This window comes from Heptranchias perlo, chromosome 7 (assembly GCF_035084215.1).
Source record: "Heptranchias perlo isolate sHepPer1 chromosome 7, sHepPer1.hap1, whole genome shotgun sequence".
NCBI classification, from domain to species: Eukaryota; Metazoa; Chordata; class Chondrichthyes; order Hexanchiformes; family Hexanchidae; genus Heptranchias; species Heptranchias perlo.
This window is the reverse complement of record NC_090331.1, coordinates 50,793,817-50,809,124: the sequence shown is the minus strand read 5'-3', so window position 1 is coordinate 50,809,124 and position 15,308 is coordinate 50,793,817. Positions and strand designations below refer to the sequence as shown.

At 42.0% G+C, this 15,308-nt stretch overlaps 1 protein-coding gene across 1 annotated transcript in view; it reads right to left on the bottom strand.

Moving 5' to 3' along the window:
• Positions 1-15,308, bottom strand: part of cfap210 (cilia and flagella associated protein 210) — a 57,177-nt gene that overhangs the window by 34,784 nt on the left and 7,085 nt on the right. The window contains exons 4-5 of the mRNA XM_067987512.1: positions 5,517-5,690; positions 844-1,049 (exon numbers count right to left, since the gene is read on the bottom strand). Coding sequence (XP_067843613.1) covers positions 844-1,049; positions 5,517-5,690 — 380 coding nt within the window. The remainder of the gene's footprint in view (positions 1-843; positions 1,050-5,516; positions 5,691-15,308) is intronic.

Sequence of the window (15,308 nt, the reverse complement as noted above, 5' to 3'; positions counted from 1 at the left end):
ACCTCGAGCCAGGCCTTCTTGGTGGCAGAGGCAGGCCACTTCCTCACGTCCACAAGTAAAAGAGATCCCTCCTCCTCCTCACCCCATCCAGTATCACCTGGAGTGAGACATTGTTGAATCTTGAAGCAACCTTGCCCCTGTGCTGCTCCATTGTGGTGTGTGGGTGTTTGCTCCAGGAGGAGCCATTGGAGGAATGCTCCTTTAAATAGAGCTCCTCCAGCTGACAGCCTGTGATGCGGGTGCGCAGTCCGCCCGCTGCGCAGCCCGCTCACTGCGCAGCTTTCGGACGGCAAACCTGGAAGCCACATTAAGTGGCTCCAATTGATTCACGATTGCGTGCAAAACAGATATTTTATTGGGCGGATTACCCACGCGCCCAATCACCACCCCCTCCCCCCCACTGCCATCCTGCCTCCACTCTAATATCGAGGCCCATGTATTTGCCAATGTCTCCAGAGCTTAATGCTTGTTTAAGCTTCAATGTGTTACACATGATTCAGTCTTTAATAACTAGGGCAGTCACGAGATGAAAGTTCTTTGATACTTATTATGGTTAACTTCTCAGTAGATAAAATTTAGAAGCCCAGATCAATAAACAAACCAATAAACAAAGTTAAGCATTATTGGAGTGTTCTAATCTCAATATTCATAAGAAACATTAATACTCTGGTACCAACAGTAATAGTATTTTTATCCATTTGCTGGGACTGTAGAATTTCTTCAAAATGCTAGACGATTTAAAGGGTGTCAAATAGAATTACATTGAATTGTTTTGGAAGATTGCTCATATTAAGCCAAATAAATGAATTTCAATAATGTAACTGACATTTATGCTATACTCACTGCTGTTGATGGAAATCAGAAAGAGCCTTTCTCTGTTCTTTTTGTTTTATTATTTTTTGATACTCTTCATCATCACCCGAGTTTAGTCGCCGTCTCATTTCCTCCAGTCGGCTCTTGTCTTGTCTTTTAAGAATATTTATCTTTTTCTTGTTCAGTTCAATCTGGGCTTCTCGTACTTTCAGCACTTCAGTGAGCATCAGTGCAGCCTACATAAAAATATATATACATATATATTATGTAGAATAAGAATGCTTAGAATGAAGTTGGTGTTATAAACTGTAGGCACAGATGGTGTTATAAACTATAAGCATAAATTCATGAATATCTTAACATCAACAGAACTCCAAGACTGAATTACAGCTTTTAAATCCCTCCTTATCATTTCTAATTATATATTACTAGCAGATCCCCCATGTTTTTGCGCATGGCAATTCAGATGTTGAGCTGTTTTGTATCAGTAGTGTTATATTATGTAACATGTAAGGTATTATTCTGCTACTGAGGTGGAGCTCTGATAAAGGTGACCTGTCCCTTTTAGGCCACCAAATACAATTCCTGTAAATAAGCACAAGCCTGCAGTCAATTAGAATTATTATTGGTACACATAATTTGCAGATTGCCAAGTGTTTGTAAATTTTCAACTCCAGGTCAATCTGCAAATTTCCCTCAAAAAAAAAAATCATATTTCACAATAGCATGATTAAACTTATCCTTTGAATCTTTTAACATCATAAAAATTTTACTTGAAGACTTCAGCCTCCCCAAAAACCTGGGTTCAAATGATGTTTGTACCCAGAGTTGTGACACTGGATTTGGATTATGCAGGCTGAGCGTGTGGTGCAATGTACCTAATTTCCAAGGATGCATCAGAGTTTTTTTTTAGCTTCTAGCAGTTTTTGTTCAGTTTTTTTTTCTAAATTATTTTCACAAAAGCTTAAGAAATGATTTCAAGAGCATTACTAAGGTAAGGCTAATATTGAGTATTTTCTTTTTACATGTGTTTGTGTGTGAGATGGAGTGAGGAAAAATGATATTGTACTGATTTTGATTACACAATTTTTGTAGCTTTTGTTTTGCATTCTTTAAATTTCATAAAGTGTATTAAGCTGAGGGGGAGAGAAAAGGAGAGAGCGACTGGTGTGTGTGTGTGTGTGTAAGTGAGAGACTGACATTCTTCATTTTAATGTTAGTTCGGTTTAAAAGAAAAGTTGAATTTTGAAACCAACTAATTATCTCACCTGTGTTTGGTTTACAGAAATAGTAAATGCTATTTGCTTATACTTATGAGACAGAGATTCTAATTGCTGGCACCTATAAGACAGAAAGAGAGAGACTGGTGGAGAGAGAAAGTGTCTTTCCTCATTCTAATTTGATTTATTTTATTTTTTGTTTTAAAAAAGTTGATTTTGAAAGTAAAGCAAACTTCTTTGAAGGAAATAGATAGAAAAGAAGAGTAGGAGGAGGGAGGGAGGGAAGGTAAACAGATTGAGATTGAGTGGGACTCTGGCCTCTCATCACTCAAACTGACAGGTCTGTAGTTATCTGGTTTCTCCCTCCCTCCCTCCCTTCTTCTTATGATGGGACAGCAGACATACTAAACACAACACAACACACACATCTCCTGTGATGTTATTCATGATGATTCAGAGGTTACATTATTGCAAAAGGAGGAGTTGGAGTGCAAAAGTTGGGAAAGCATTAAGACACTAGGTTTTTTCCTTTTTTTAAAGATTGGTTTGAATCTGTAACAAAGTGTGGGGCATGGAATGTGACATATGGAAAGTGATATCTGGGTGTGCTGATACAGCATTTTTAACATACTACTAGCAGAACTTGAATGGCATTATTCTTGGCAAGTCAGCTAATATGCTATCTTATAAGGTCAGGAGTATTATACTGTGCAATGCACAATGTATTATTCTACTACGGTCGAGCTGTTGAACTGTCAAGTAACTAGTCACACAGAGTTGTTGTTTGGTCAAGGAACTTTTCAAATTATAATTGTTTGTCAATTTCAGCTTCCGGTAGGAAGAGGAGAGGGAGGATCGTAGGATTTGGCAGCACAGGGGGAGAAAAATAGCTAGGCTTTGGTAGCATGAAGGGTTGGTCCTGTGCTTTGGTAGAACTGGGATGGGGTTCCAGGATTTGGCAGCGCTGCACTGGGATTCCTGAGGTTTATAGCACTGTGAAGGTTCTGGGGTATAGTGGTATGATGGGTTCTGGTGCCTCCCTGCACTGAAGGTGGGGGGGGGGGGGGGTGCGGAGGGGGAGAAAAAATAAAGATTGTAATCTCTGCGTTTGCCCCGGTCATTGAAACGGTAAATAAACACAAATTTTAAAAAAGTTATAAAAAATTACCTTACAAAGAATTCAAAAAATTGATAGAAAAATTTATATTTCATTTCAAGCCCAAAAACTGCTCTGTTTTATCACAATTTTCCAACACTTGGAAAATGGCAAGGAAGGGTTTCTAGCAGAAAATCCCCTGTAAATGGCCAGTCTTGCTGTCAGTCATAGAAATATTCAAAATTTAGAAATGAAGAGCAGACCTCACCCTAATTCTTTCCAAAGGGAATTTCAGAATTTTCATTACAATAAGAAATTAGAGTTTCTTCTTTTTTCCTATTTGAAGTGGAAGTTGACTTCAGAATTTTATGGCGTTGACAGGTCTATTTCTAAAGTTAGACAGTTTTCTTTTTAACCAAATGATATTTATATTACTGGGAGTCTGCCATTTCCAAACAAAGACAGGTAAAATGGTCAGTTGAATGTATTGTTGTCACTTTGCCGGTAGGAAATTTTCAGGTAGTGTGGAAGACCAGTTCATTAAGTCTAAGACTACATCTTAGGCTAGTTTTAAGAAAGACGCTTTAGATAGTATTGTAAATCTGCTCTTGGAGCAATTTTCATGTATAGTTTACCAAACATTACTGTTGATCTTAGGAGCCAGTGATAATTTGCAATTTGGCAGGTCTGTTTTCAATTCAGGCATTTAATTAAGATTGAGACAGCCAGACTTTGTCCTCCCGAGAACTATTAGGTCAGACTATCTTACCTTGCCTTTGTTACCTCTAAACTGGACTATTCCAAAGTTCTCCTGGCTGGCCTCCCATCTTCCACCCTTCATAAACTTGAGCTCATCCAAAACTCTGCTGCCCGTATCCTAACTCGCACCAAGTCCCGTTCACCCATCATCCCTGTGCTCGCTGACCTGGCTAAATAGCTCCTGGTCCAGGAAGGCCTTCATTTTAAAATTCTCATCCTTGTTTTCAAATTGCTCCATGGTCTCTCCCCTCTCTATCTCTGTAACCTCCTCCAGCCCTACAACCCTCCGAGATCTCTGCACTCCTCCAATTCTTGCCTCTTGCGCATCCCAGATTTTAATCGCTCCACCATTGGCAGCCGTGCCTTCAGCTGCCTAGGCCCTAAGCTCTGGAATTCACTCCTAAACCTCTCCGTCTCTCTACCTTTCTGTCCTCCTTTAAGACACTCCTTAAAATCTACCTCCTTGACCAAGCTTTTGGTCACCTGTCCTACTATTTCCTAATATGGTTCGGTGATGATAATCGCTCCTATGAAGCGCCTTGGGATGTTTTACTATGTTAAAGGCGCTATATAAATGCAAGTTGTTGTTGTTGACTTCTGCAATACATGCAGGATGTTGAATGAGGAAGTTAGATTGCTTTGTAGAGTCATCCTCATTCTTTGAGTGAAGCATCCTCCACATAGTGGGCTCTTATCTTTGTGCCTCTATATTTATGGTTAGATTGTGTTTATCGTGTCACTATCATGTTGTTGTCTCTTCTATAAAAACAAACACAATGGGGACAATTCTATCTCAGGGAAGGACTGGGGATTTTAACTCCATGGCCTCATTTAAATGAAGCTTGTTGGACTCCCGCCCAAACCTGGCTAGATCCACCACCTGACTGCTACAGGGGACCTGATAGAAAGGTCCCCAGCAGTAAGATAAATCCTTTTGAGGAACTCCGAGGGCGATCGCGGTTGGGGGCTAAGAAGGAAATGTTAGGCCAGGGGAGGACCAAGTTTTCCTTGTGGGGCCCAGAGGAGCACACCTGCTTGGGCCCCTTCTGGCATTCAATGAGGATTACACCTTCATATGTCACAGGAAGGAATAATCATATGTCTCAGCTTCATAACATCAAAAAAATATCTAAGGGCTCAAACCAGGTTTGTGCTCATCCTTGGCAACTTAGGCTTACCTTTGCATTACATGGAAGATACTTGATATCAGAATTGAGGAATGCTGCACAAGGTATGTAATCTTATTATCTCTCTCAATAAATGAAAATGATATAAAATAACAGTTAAGTAGTGTTGAAATTAAATCAATTGAAGACTGCGAGTAGTGGCTATGATATTATTACTACAGATTAATACTGTTTTTTTTTTACATAGAGTCTACAGCACAGATACAGGCCATTCAGCTCAACTGGACTATGCCAGCGTTTATGCTCCGCACCAGCCTATTGTGAAAGATTATTATAAGAGGATCATATTGCAATTGTGAAGCAAAATTATAAGATTAATACAACATAGTAAATCAATTATATTTATAATATTCTCTTTAAATGAATAGAAATATAATCATGAAAGTTTTTTTGAATTCAAAAGAATTAAATAAAGTTTAGACAGAGAAACTCATACTGTACATTAAATTCTTTCACTCTATCAGTCTGGTAGAAAAGCAGGGTTTTAGCTCGTTCCAGGTTTTCTCTTCTTTTCTGCGCCATATATTTTGCTTCCTCTATATCTATTTGTTTCCTCTCCATTTCTTCCTTTTCTTTACGTAGTTTTCTTGCTTCAAGCCTTATTTCTCTTTGACCCTAGGATACAGATTGTGTGTGTTTTTATAAACTTCGAGTTTGAATGCTGATTATAACATTGCTAACACAAGATATTATTAACCTTTCAAATACAGAATACTCCATCTACCCTCTATGTAATGTGATTCTCAGCAGCCAATTCTGTGTTACAATGTGCGCTTTATAGTGGTCTAATAATTTTTCATAATCTGTAATATGACTTTTATAGCAGGATAATACTGTCCTAAAAGCCTAATATTGAGCATGCATATTCTACAATTGAGTAAAACTGAAGCAACCTTTTTTTAAAAATTGCACATGAAGTTCCTTAAATAATTATCTCATTATTGATCGATAATATTCATTAACTGAAAATGTTTGGTAGACTTGTTTTTATCTGGGGAGAAAGAACAGCCAGAGTGTGTAGTGATCATTTTCATCACAAGAATGCTTGTTACTTAAAGAAACAATTTATATGTCTCTGCCATGTGGATAGAAAACTACAATTTGTGGAGTATTCAACTATCTACCTATAAGGAAGCTGTAACAGTGAAATAATCTGATCATTTTATAGCAAATTGGTTTGCAATTTTTCTGGAAAATATAGCTGTCAGTATGAACAAAATACTAAAGGCCAACACTGTCAATGTGATTGATATTCAAGATGATGTCGGTCATGAAGTATGTGTAAGGATAGGCACGTATAGATTATTAAATAGGATAAGCTAGTTGGCATTATATAGAATTATATAATATTGAGCTAGAGTACTGTAGGGTCATTCGGTTAAAATACACTTCGGACAGACACACAGGTGTACCAAAGAGGCATTTCAGCACAGCAGGGCCGAGGCCGAGAAAGGAATGTCAATTGCTGAATGGACTCCAGTGTAGATACAGGGAATAAGTTCCTTTTGCAATAAAGATGGGAAGAGATAAGGGATTGAAGGCTATGGAGATTTCTAATGAGCACTCATGTATGGGGAACATCCAGAGTGCAATAAACCTAAAAGACATTAATTGAAATGTGGACTGAATAATAGCAGCTGTCTTAACCACTAAACATGCTGACGTATCAACAGAAGGTTCATGATGTATTGGACCAGTAGTTAACCATAAGTACAGGCTACACTGTTGTACTTTAGGAACTCTGGTCTGACCCAGGACTACTGTGAGCGTTGGAAAGAAGCCAACTCACCAGCCTTAATGAGTTCCATGCCTGTGAGTTTTTGACATCAATCCTATAGACACTGCATGTAATGGATTATATTAGTTTGTTTATTAATAAAAATTATTCAGCAGACTTCTCAATATTTCCTAGTCCTTGAACCTGCATTGAGGTGAAGGATAGGGAATATCCTAAAAACCCAACAATATGGATCTCAATTTCACCTTTATCTTTGGTGTACAAAAAAACTAATAAATTTCACAGTGTGGTGCATAATGGCTGAAAAACTGGAATGAACTCAACAATGTGGTGAAGATAGCGTTTTACTATCTTGTGCTTGGGGATCACCTACAGAGAACCATGAGACAGTGCTTCACTGAACTCACTGATGCAATAAGGTCTGCTATTACACCTATTACACCAACCAGTGGCCATGGTGAGGCAATGCTAAAATATGCATTAATGATGATGCTGCCTCTCGGGACAACTGAACTTCCAGACACTATGATTAGCCCCTCCAATGCGTGAATATGTGTCAGAAAGCACATAAAGCCAGGCCACACCTACAGTTGTAGAAGTGGTAGAACCTACAGTAGGCCCATCTCGTACTCCAGCAGCCCAGAAGGAAGGGCCATTTCATTCCCAAAGCCTCTTGTGGACATACAGCAGCCAACTACCTCATGCAGCTGAGGTAGTACTTGAACAAAGCACAAGACTAGATTTAACAGAATATTTGTTACACACTGTCACCAAGTGGAAAGCATTGAAGAAGCAAACAGTAGAAATTCACATATATCACATGTATAGCAGTTGGACTGTAGGTAGAATGTGTTCCTCCTAAGGTTTTGCAAAATGTTTCACAGCTGCCATGAACAGGAACTTTGGCAGTTAAGTGGGTGAGTTCAGACACTGTAGGTCAAGGCATATTAGTAGAGGTCACAGGGAAAGATGACAATACTATTAATGCAGTTTCAGCATGGCAATGTTGTGATTCTCACAGAAGTATGCCTACTTCATTTAGTGTCCTCAATTATTGCAGAAGTGTCATGAGATAGCATTTGCTTGCCCAGGAGCCATCCTGCTACTTTCCTTTGACTTGCTGATAGTAACATGAGCTGCACTTTAATAGATTGGAATCCTTTCAGATCGATGTAAATAGTGGCATTTGTGAGGGAGCATGCAGGGCCACATTGGTGCAATCCATGTTCCCCTTGGAACTTCAGGCAATATGCCACTATAAAAATTAAGTGACCTCTCATAATGCTTGAAAGCCATTGACAGTGTTGTGCCTGTGGAGGAGTTTAGCTACAGGTCACCTTGGAACATGGGGTACAACAATATCACTGCCACCCTGGTGAAGAACAGCTTCTGTAGGCATGTAGCTGCTGACAAATCGAGATGTGTGTGCCTCTATCCATGGAAGCAACTGTGAGGATAAATATGGGTGAATGCAGAGTGCTTCTGGTGCATCCTGAGCTCCCTAGGGTCCTTCGATTGGGTCCTCTTCTTCCTTCAAATAGCCCACGTACTTGTGGATTCCCTTGTGGGGAACCCACTGTATTATTGTTGTGATTGTAAGAGAAAAATGGCAGTGCCTAGATCATTGCCCCAAAGACTGCTGACCATTTAAAATGGGAAAAAAAACAGCAATAGGTGCAGAAAAACCCTTCAAATGCTCCCAATGACTGTACAAGCATATAAAAACAAGGGACAGGAAAAAGATTAGCTGGTCCATCAAGCCTGTCCCGTAATGTCTTGGTACAACTATTGCACATCATGGCTCCCACCCGCCAGCCACACAGTCTCCCAGCAGAAGCAAAAAAAGAGACAAAACACAATGCCAATTTATGAGGAAAAAATTCTGGTATATTCCTCTCTGACCCCTAAAAAGCGATCAAACAAGTTCCAGGAAATCAGAATGACCGGAAGATACGTCTCCCAAAACCCCACCTACCATTTATATGCTGTGATGGTAGCCACAGTTAAGAACTCATCTAGCTCCCTTTTGAACGTTTGCAGCAAATACGCTCTCACTGGACGAACCAGCAACTTGTTTCAAAGGTTGACGACCTTCTGAAGAGAAATACCGCCTGACATCTAACCAAGTTCAATGCTTACATAACTTAGACGCATCTCTTCTTGTCCTCCCTAACTTATCTAACAAATAGCCTATCCACATAGACTGAATCTATGGTGAATAACAGCTCTCATTATTTTAAAAACCTAAATCAAATCTCTAAGTCTGTGCTTTTCTGGAGTAAAACACCCCAGCTCCCTAAACCTATTGTGATAAGAAAGGGCCTATAAATTAGGTATCAATCTAGTGTCTCTCCTCTGAATTTTTTCCAGGGCCTCCATAACATCCATAAGGTGATGGGACCAACCCTGGGCACAATATTCTCAATGAGGCCTAACCAAAGTCTTACACATGGACAGTGTAGTGTGTCTTGTTTTGTACTTGATCGTCCTGACAATATATCCCAGTATTCTTTTTGTTTTTCCTACAGCCTCACAACACTGATTGTGCACAGTCAATGATTCACATCCTACAGCACTAAGGTCTTTCTCCCACTCAACAGTCTTAAGTTCACAACCCTGCATGGTGTGCACATGCTTGGCATTAGCCCCATCCACATACGTAACACTATCTTTATCTATATTAAAGTTACAGCTGCCAGATGCAGATGCATTACCCTATCGCATCTAGATCTGCTAGTAATCTATTTTTCTCATCTAACGTCCTAACACCCACACAAATCTTTGAATCATCTTGTGGACAATTCCCACAATGCTTTTATCAAGGTCATTGATAAAGCTGGTGAAGTGCAACAGCCCTAACACCAATTCCTGCAGGACTCCACTAGTAACTGGTCCCCACGCAGAACCACTGTAATTAATAATGACCTTTTGCCTATAAGAATGAAACCAATTTCTTATCCAACCCAAAATCTGCCTGGTAATGCCACAGCAGTATATCTTATTAAGTAGCCTATTGTGCGGTATTTTTTCAAAAACTTTTTGAAAATGCTGGTATACACTGTCAACCGGGCTACCTACATCCACCAAACGAGTAACTTCTTCAAAATAGGGGTGAATGTTGAAAGTCTCTAACAGAGTGTGTCAGGAAGGGACAGAGTATACAAACATAAGAGTGCACTAGCAAATGGGCCGGGGTAGGAAAGAATGGTAAAAAGACAAAATTAAAGGTTCTTTATCTGAATGCGCGTAACATTTGTAATAAGATAGATGAATTGACGACACAAATAGAAACAAATGGCTATGATCTCGTGGCCATTACAGAGACGTGGTTGCAAGGTGACCAAGGTTGGGAGCTAAATATTTAAAATTATTTAACATTTCGGAAGGATAGTAAAAACGGTAAAGATGGTGGGGTAGCTCTGTTAATAAAGGATGAAATTGGTATAATAGTGAGAAATGATCTTGGCTCAGAAGATCAAGATGTCGAATCAATTTGGGTGGAGGTAAGAAATAGCAAGGGAAAGAAATCACTGGTAGGAGTAGTATATAGGTCCCCTATCAGTAGCTACACTGTAGGGCAAAATATAAATCAGGAAATAAGTGGGGCTTTTAAATAAGGTAATGCAATAATCATGGGCGATTTTAACTTTCACATAGATTGGACAAATCAAATTGGCCAAAGTAGCCCTGAGGAGGAGTTCACAGAACGTATTCCGGACTGTTTCTTAGACCAATATGCCGGGGAACCAACCAGGGAACAGGCCATTTTGGATCTGGTAATGGGTAACGAAACAGGATTAATTAATGATCTCAAAGTAAAGGATCCCTTGGGAAGTAGTGATCATAGCATGATAGAATTTCACATCCAGCTTGAGAGCGAGGGTCTTCAGTCTGAAACTACTGTATTAAACTTAAATAAGGGCAATTATAAAGGAATGAGGACGGAATTGGCTAAAGTGGACTGGGTAAACAGATTAGATGGTATGATGGTGGATAAGCAGTGACAAACATTTAAAAAGATATTTTATGACTTGCAACAAAAATATATCCCTGTGAGGAGGAAGGACGCCACAAAAAGGGTGAACCAACCATGGCTAACTAAGGAAGTCAAGCATGGTATCAGGTTAAAAGAAACAGCATACAACATGGCAGAGATCACTGGTAAGCCCGAAGATTGGGAAAACTTTAAAAACCAGCAAAGGGTGACTAAAAGAATAATAAAGAGGGAGAAAATAAATTATGAGAGTAAACTAGCAAGAAATATAAAAACGGACAGTAAAAGCTTCTACATGTATATAAAAAGGAAGAGGGTAGCTAAAGTAAACATTGGTCCCTTAGAGGATGAAACTGGGGAAATAATAATAGAAAACAAGGGAATGGCAGAGGAATTGAACAGATATCTTGTAGCTGTCTTCACAGTAGAAGACACTAATAACATACCAATAATAGTAGAAAATCAAGGGGCAAAGGGGAGGAAGGAACTAAAAACAATCACTATCACTAGAGAAAAAGTACTAGGTAAACTAATGGGTCTAAAGGCTGACAAGTCCACTGGACCTGATGGCTTGCATCCAAGGGTCTTAAAGGAAGTGGCTACAGAGATAGTGGATGCATTGGTTGTAATCTTGCAGAATTCACTAGATTTTGGCAAGGTCCCAGCGGATTGGAAAACCGCAAACGTAACATCCCTATTCAAGAAGGGAGTGAGACAGAAAGCAGGTAACTATAGACCAGTTAGCCTAACATCTGTCATTGGGAAAATGCTAGAATCCATTATTAAGGAAGTAGTAGCAGGACATTTGGAGACTCATAATACAATCAAGGAGAGTCAACATGGTTTTATGAAGGGGAAATCGTGTCTGACAAATTTATTAGAGTTCTTTGAGAAAGTAACAGCGGGGTGGATAAAGGGGAACCAATGGATGCAGTATATTTGGATTTCCAAAAGGCATTTGATAAGGGGCCGCATAAAAGGTTACTGCACAAGATAAGAGCTCATGGCGTTGGGGATAACATACTGGCACGGATAGAGGATAGGCTAACTAACCGAAAATAAAGAGTCGGAATAAAAGGGTCATTTTCAAAATGGCAATCTGTAACTAGTGGGGTGCTGCAGGGATCAGTGCTGGGGCCTCAACTATTTACAATATATATCAATGACTTGGATGAAGGAACAGGGTGTATTGTGGCCAAATTTGCTGATGATACAAAGATAGGTGGAAAAGCAGTTGTGAGGAGGACACCAAGGCCTCCATTTTAGCACCCGCTATCGGGTGGGTTCCTGGCGGGGGGGCTCCGAAAATCGGGGAATCCCGGAGCGGGTCGGGAACCCGGCTCCAACCCGCCCACTTTCGGGTTCCCCACAGACGCGCTGACGTGCGCGCGCAGGCCCCACATGTAGGACTCCCGCAGGCAATTAAAGCCAGCGGGGTGCCACTTAACAGTATTTACCTTGGTATTTCAGGTCATTAACAGACCTGATTAAGGGAATATGTCAGGAGGGGTGGGATTTTAGAAACAACTGGGACTGTTTCCCATACTGGGGGAAACACTCCCAGTTGAAATGGACGTGTTGCAGCTGTCAGCCTGTGGCAGCTGCAAAGGTCCATTTGACAGGTGAGGGGGGGAGACCCTCACTCATTGCAGGGGGCCACTCTGTCACTTGGGACAAAGTTTGGCCTCCACCACCCTCCTCCTGACAATCAAATTCACCAACTTGCACACTTACCCCGGGGTCCAGAGACATGTACCTACCTTGCAGACCCCCTCAGATGTACATCTTCCGGATGGGGGCTGCAGTCATGACCTCCTCGGAGGGCGAACAGCATCACCAGCCTTGCTGGCCAAGCCGTCCACCTCTGACACGTGGAGCTCCACAACACAGTGCTGTGACACATCCACCTGTACAGCAGGAGGGAGGGCAACCGCAGAGAGAGATGCGTCGCAGGGGGCACGACCCTCGCCACAGAGTCCACAGACCGAGGCTCAGCTTCCTGGACCTCTCTGAGCAGCAGTGCACACGGAGGCTCAGAGTCACTCGACATGTAGTCGTGGACATCTGCAGCCTCCTTCATGACGAGCTGCTCCCGGCTGGCCCGAGCACCATCTTCTTACCTGTCACTGTCAAAGTCACCACTGCCCTCAACAACTTCTCCTCCGCATCCTTCCAGGGTGCCACCAGGGACATCGCCAACGTCTCTCAGTCGTCTGCACAAAAGAGCCCTGCAAATACACCTACACCCACTTTGCAGTGACACAATGGGTGGCATCAGGTGTGGGTCTTCATTGTGATCCTCAGGAAAGGGCATTATTGCACAAACCAGACAAGATTTGCAAAGATGTGGCAGTAGTGGTGCCAATATAATATGTGATGTGAGTTGCTCAGAAATTAAATAGAAGTAAAAACCATGACAAACCCTCAAACACCCTTGTGCATCCCTTTCATGCTCACGACACGTTTGCCTTACACTTCCTATTGCACATATGTGATGCATGCCCTGTGGCTGCAGCACAGGTAGTGGCAGGTTGAGTGAGGCTGACTGTGAAAGAGATGCATGAGAGGGTGAGTATGAGATAGAGCCATGAGATTGTATGAGGATTGGGTTGAATGGTAGTGGCGGGATGAGTCCTGGCGAGGTGAGTAAATGCAGGTAAGATGAGGTTTGAGTGGGTGTGAGGGGTGATGTGACAGAGTAGTGTTGGCAGTGCAGAAGGAGATGTGGGATGGGGGCGGTGATGTGGCAGACGGAGTGTCGGGGAATGAGTAAGTGTACTCACTTTGGCTGACCTACTTAGGTCATTGCAGCGCCTCCTGCACTGTATGCAGGTGGGCGATATGTTGGTGGTGCAGGTGACCTCCTCTGCCACCTCGAGCCAGGCCTTCCTGGTGGCAGAGGCAGGCCGCTTCCTCCCACCCACTGGGGGGAAGATCTCTGTCCTCCCCCTCCACCTCACCCCATCTAATGATACCTGGAGTGAGGCATCATTAAACTGGGAGCAGCCTTCTCCCTAGGCTGCTCCATGCTGTAATTTTTCCCATTTGTTGCAGCATCTGTCAGTGGAGTACTGCCCCTTTAAATAGAGCTCCTCCAGCTGACAGACTTTACTGCGCATGCGCAGTCCGCCCGACGCGCAGATCAGCAGCGGGGAACCCGGAAGACCAGGTAAGTGGATCCAATTAGGCTGCGATCGCACGCGGGGCAGACTGATTTCACCGGGCGCGTTACCCACGCGCCCAATAGCCTCCCCGCCGCGAACCCGCAGCCCTGGCAATATCGAGCCCCAAGTGTCTGCAAAGGGATATTGGCAGGTTAAGCGAATGGGCAAAAATTTGGTAGATGGAGTATAATGTGGGAAAACGTGAAGTTATTCACTTTGGGAGGAAAAATAAAAAGGTAAAATATTATTTGAATGGAGAAACACTACAAAATGCTGCGGTACAGAGGGATCTGGGTGTCCTCGTACATGAAACACAAAGTCAACATACAGGAGCAGCAGGTAATCCGGAAGGCAAATGGAATCTTGGCCTTTATTTCTAGATGGATGGAGTATAAAAGCGGGGAAGTCATGCTACAACTGTACAGGATGCTGGTGAGACCATACCTGGAGTACTGCGTACAGTTCTAGTGCCCTTATTTAATGAAGAATATACTTGCATTGGAGGCAGTTCAGAGAAGGTTCACTCGGTTGATTCCGGGTATGGAAGGGTTGTCTTATGAGGAAAGATTGAACAGGTTGGGTCTATACTCATTGGAGTTTAGGAGAATGAGAGGAGAACTTATTGAAACATGTAAGATTCTGAGGGGACTCGATAGGGTAGATGCTGAGAGGATGTTACCCCTCATGGGGGAATCTAAAACTAGGGGGCATAGTCTCAGAATAAGGCGTCGCCCATTTAAGATGGAAATGAGGAGGAATTTCTTCTCCCAGACGGTCGTGAGTCTTTGGAATTCTTTACCCCAAAAAGCTGTGGAGGCTGAGTCATTGAATACATTCAAGGCTGAGTTAGACAAATTTTTGATCAGCAAGGGAGTCAAAGGATATGGGGAAAGAACGGGAAAGTGGAGTTGAGGTAAAAATCAGATCAGCCATGATCTCATTAAATGGCGGAGCAGGCTCGAAGGGCCAAATGGCCTATTTCTGCTCCTATCTCTTATGGTCTTAAGGTCTTATGGTCTCTAATAATCCCTTCTGTGTCAAGGTGTCAAACAGTGGGGTCGATTTTAACTCCCCCTGACTGCCGGAAGCCAGGCAGAGGGGGCAGTTAAAATGGAGTGGGGCACTTATCCACCTCCTTTCCCACCCGATCTGGCCAACTGCATAAATGCTTTGAAATTGCTTGTATAACTCAGTGACATCACATAGCCTATTATGCATATATCCAGTGGCAAACTGGAACACGATACTCAAGATTGCTACTGGAAAATTGGATACAATGCAAAACAGAGTCACAAACATGCCCCCCCACTTTTCTGATTGGTCACGCTCACCTTATA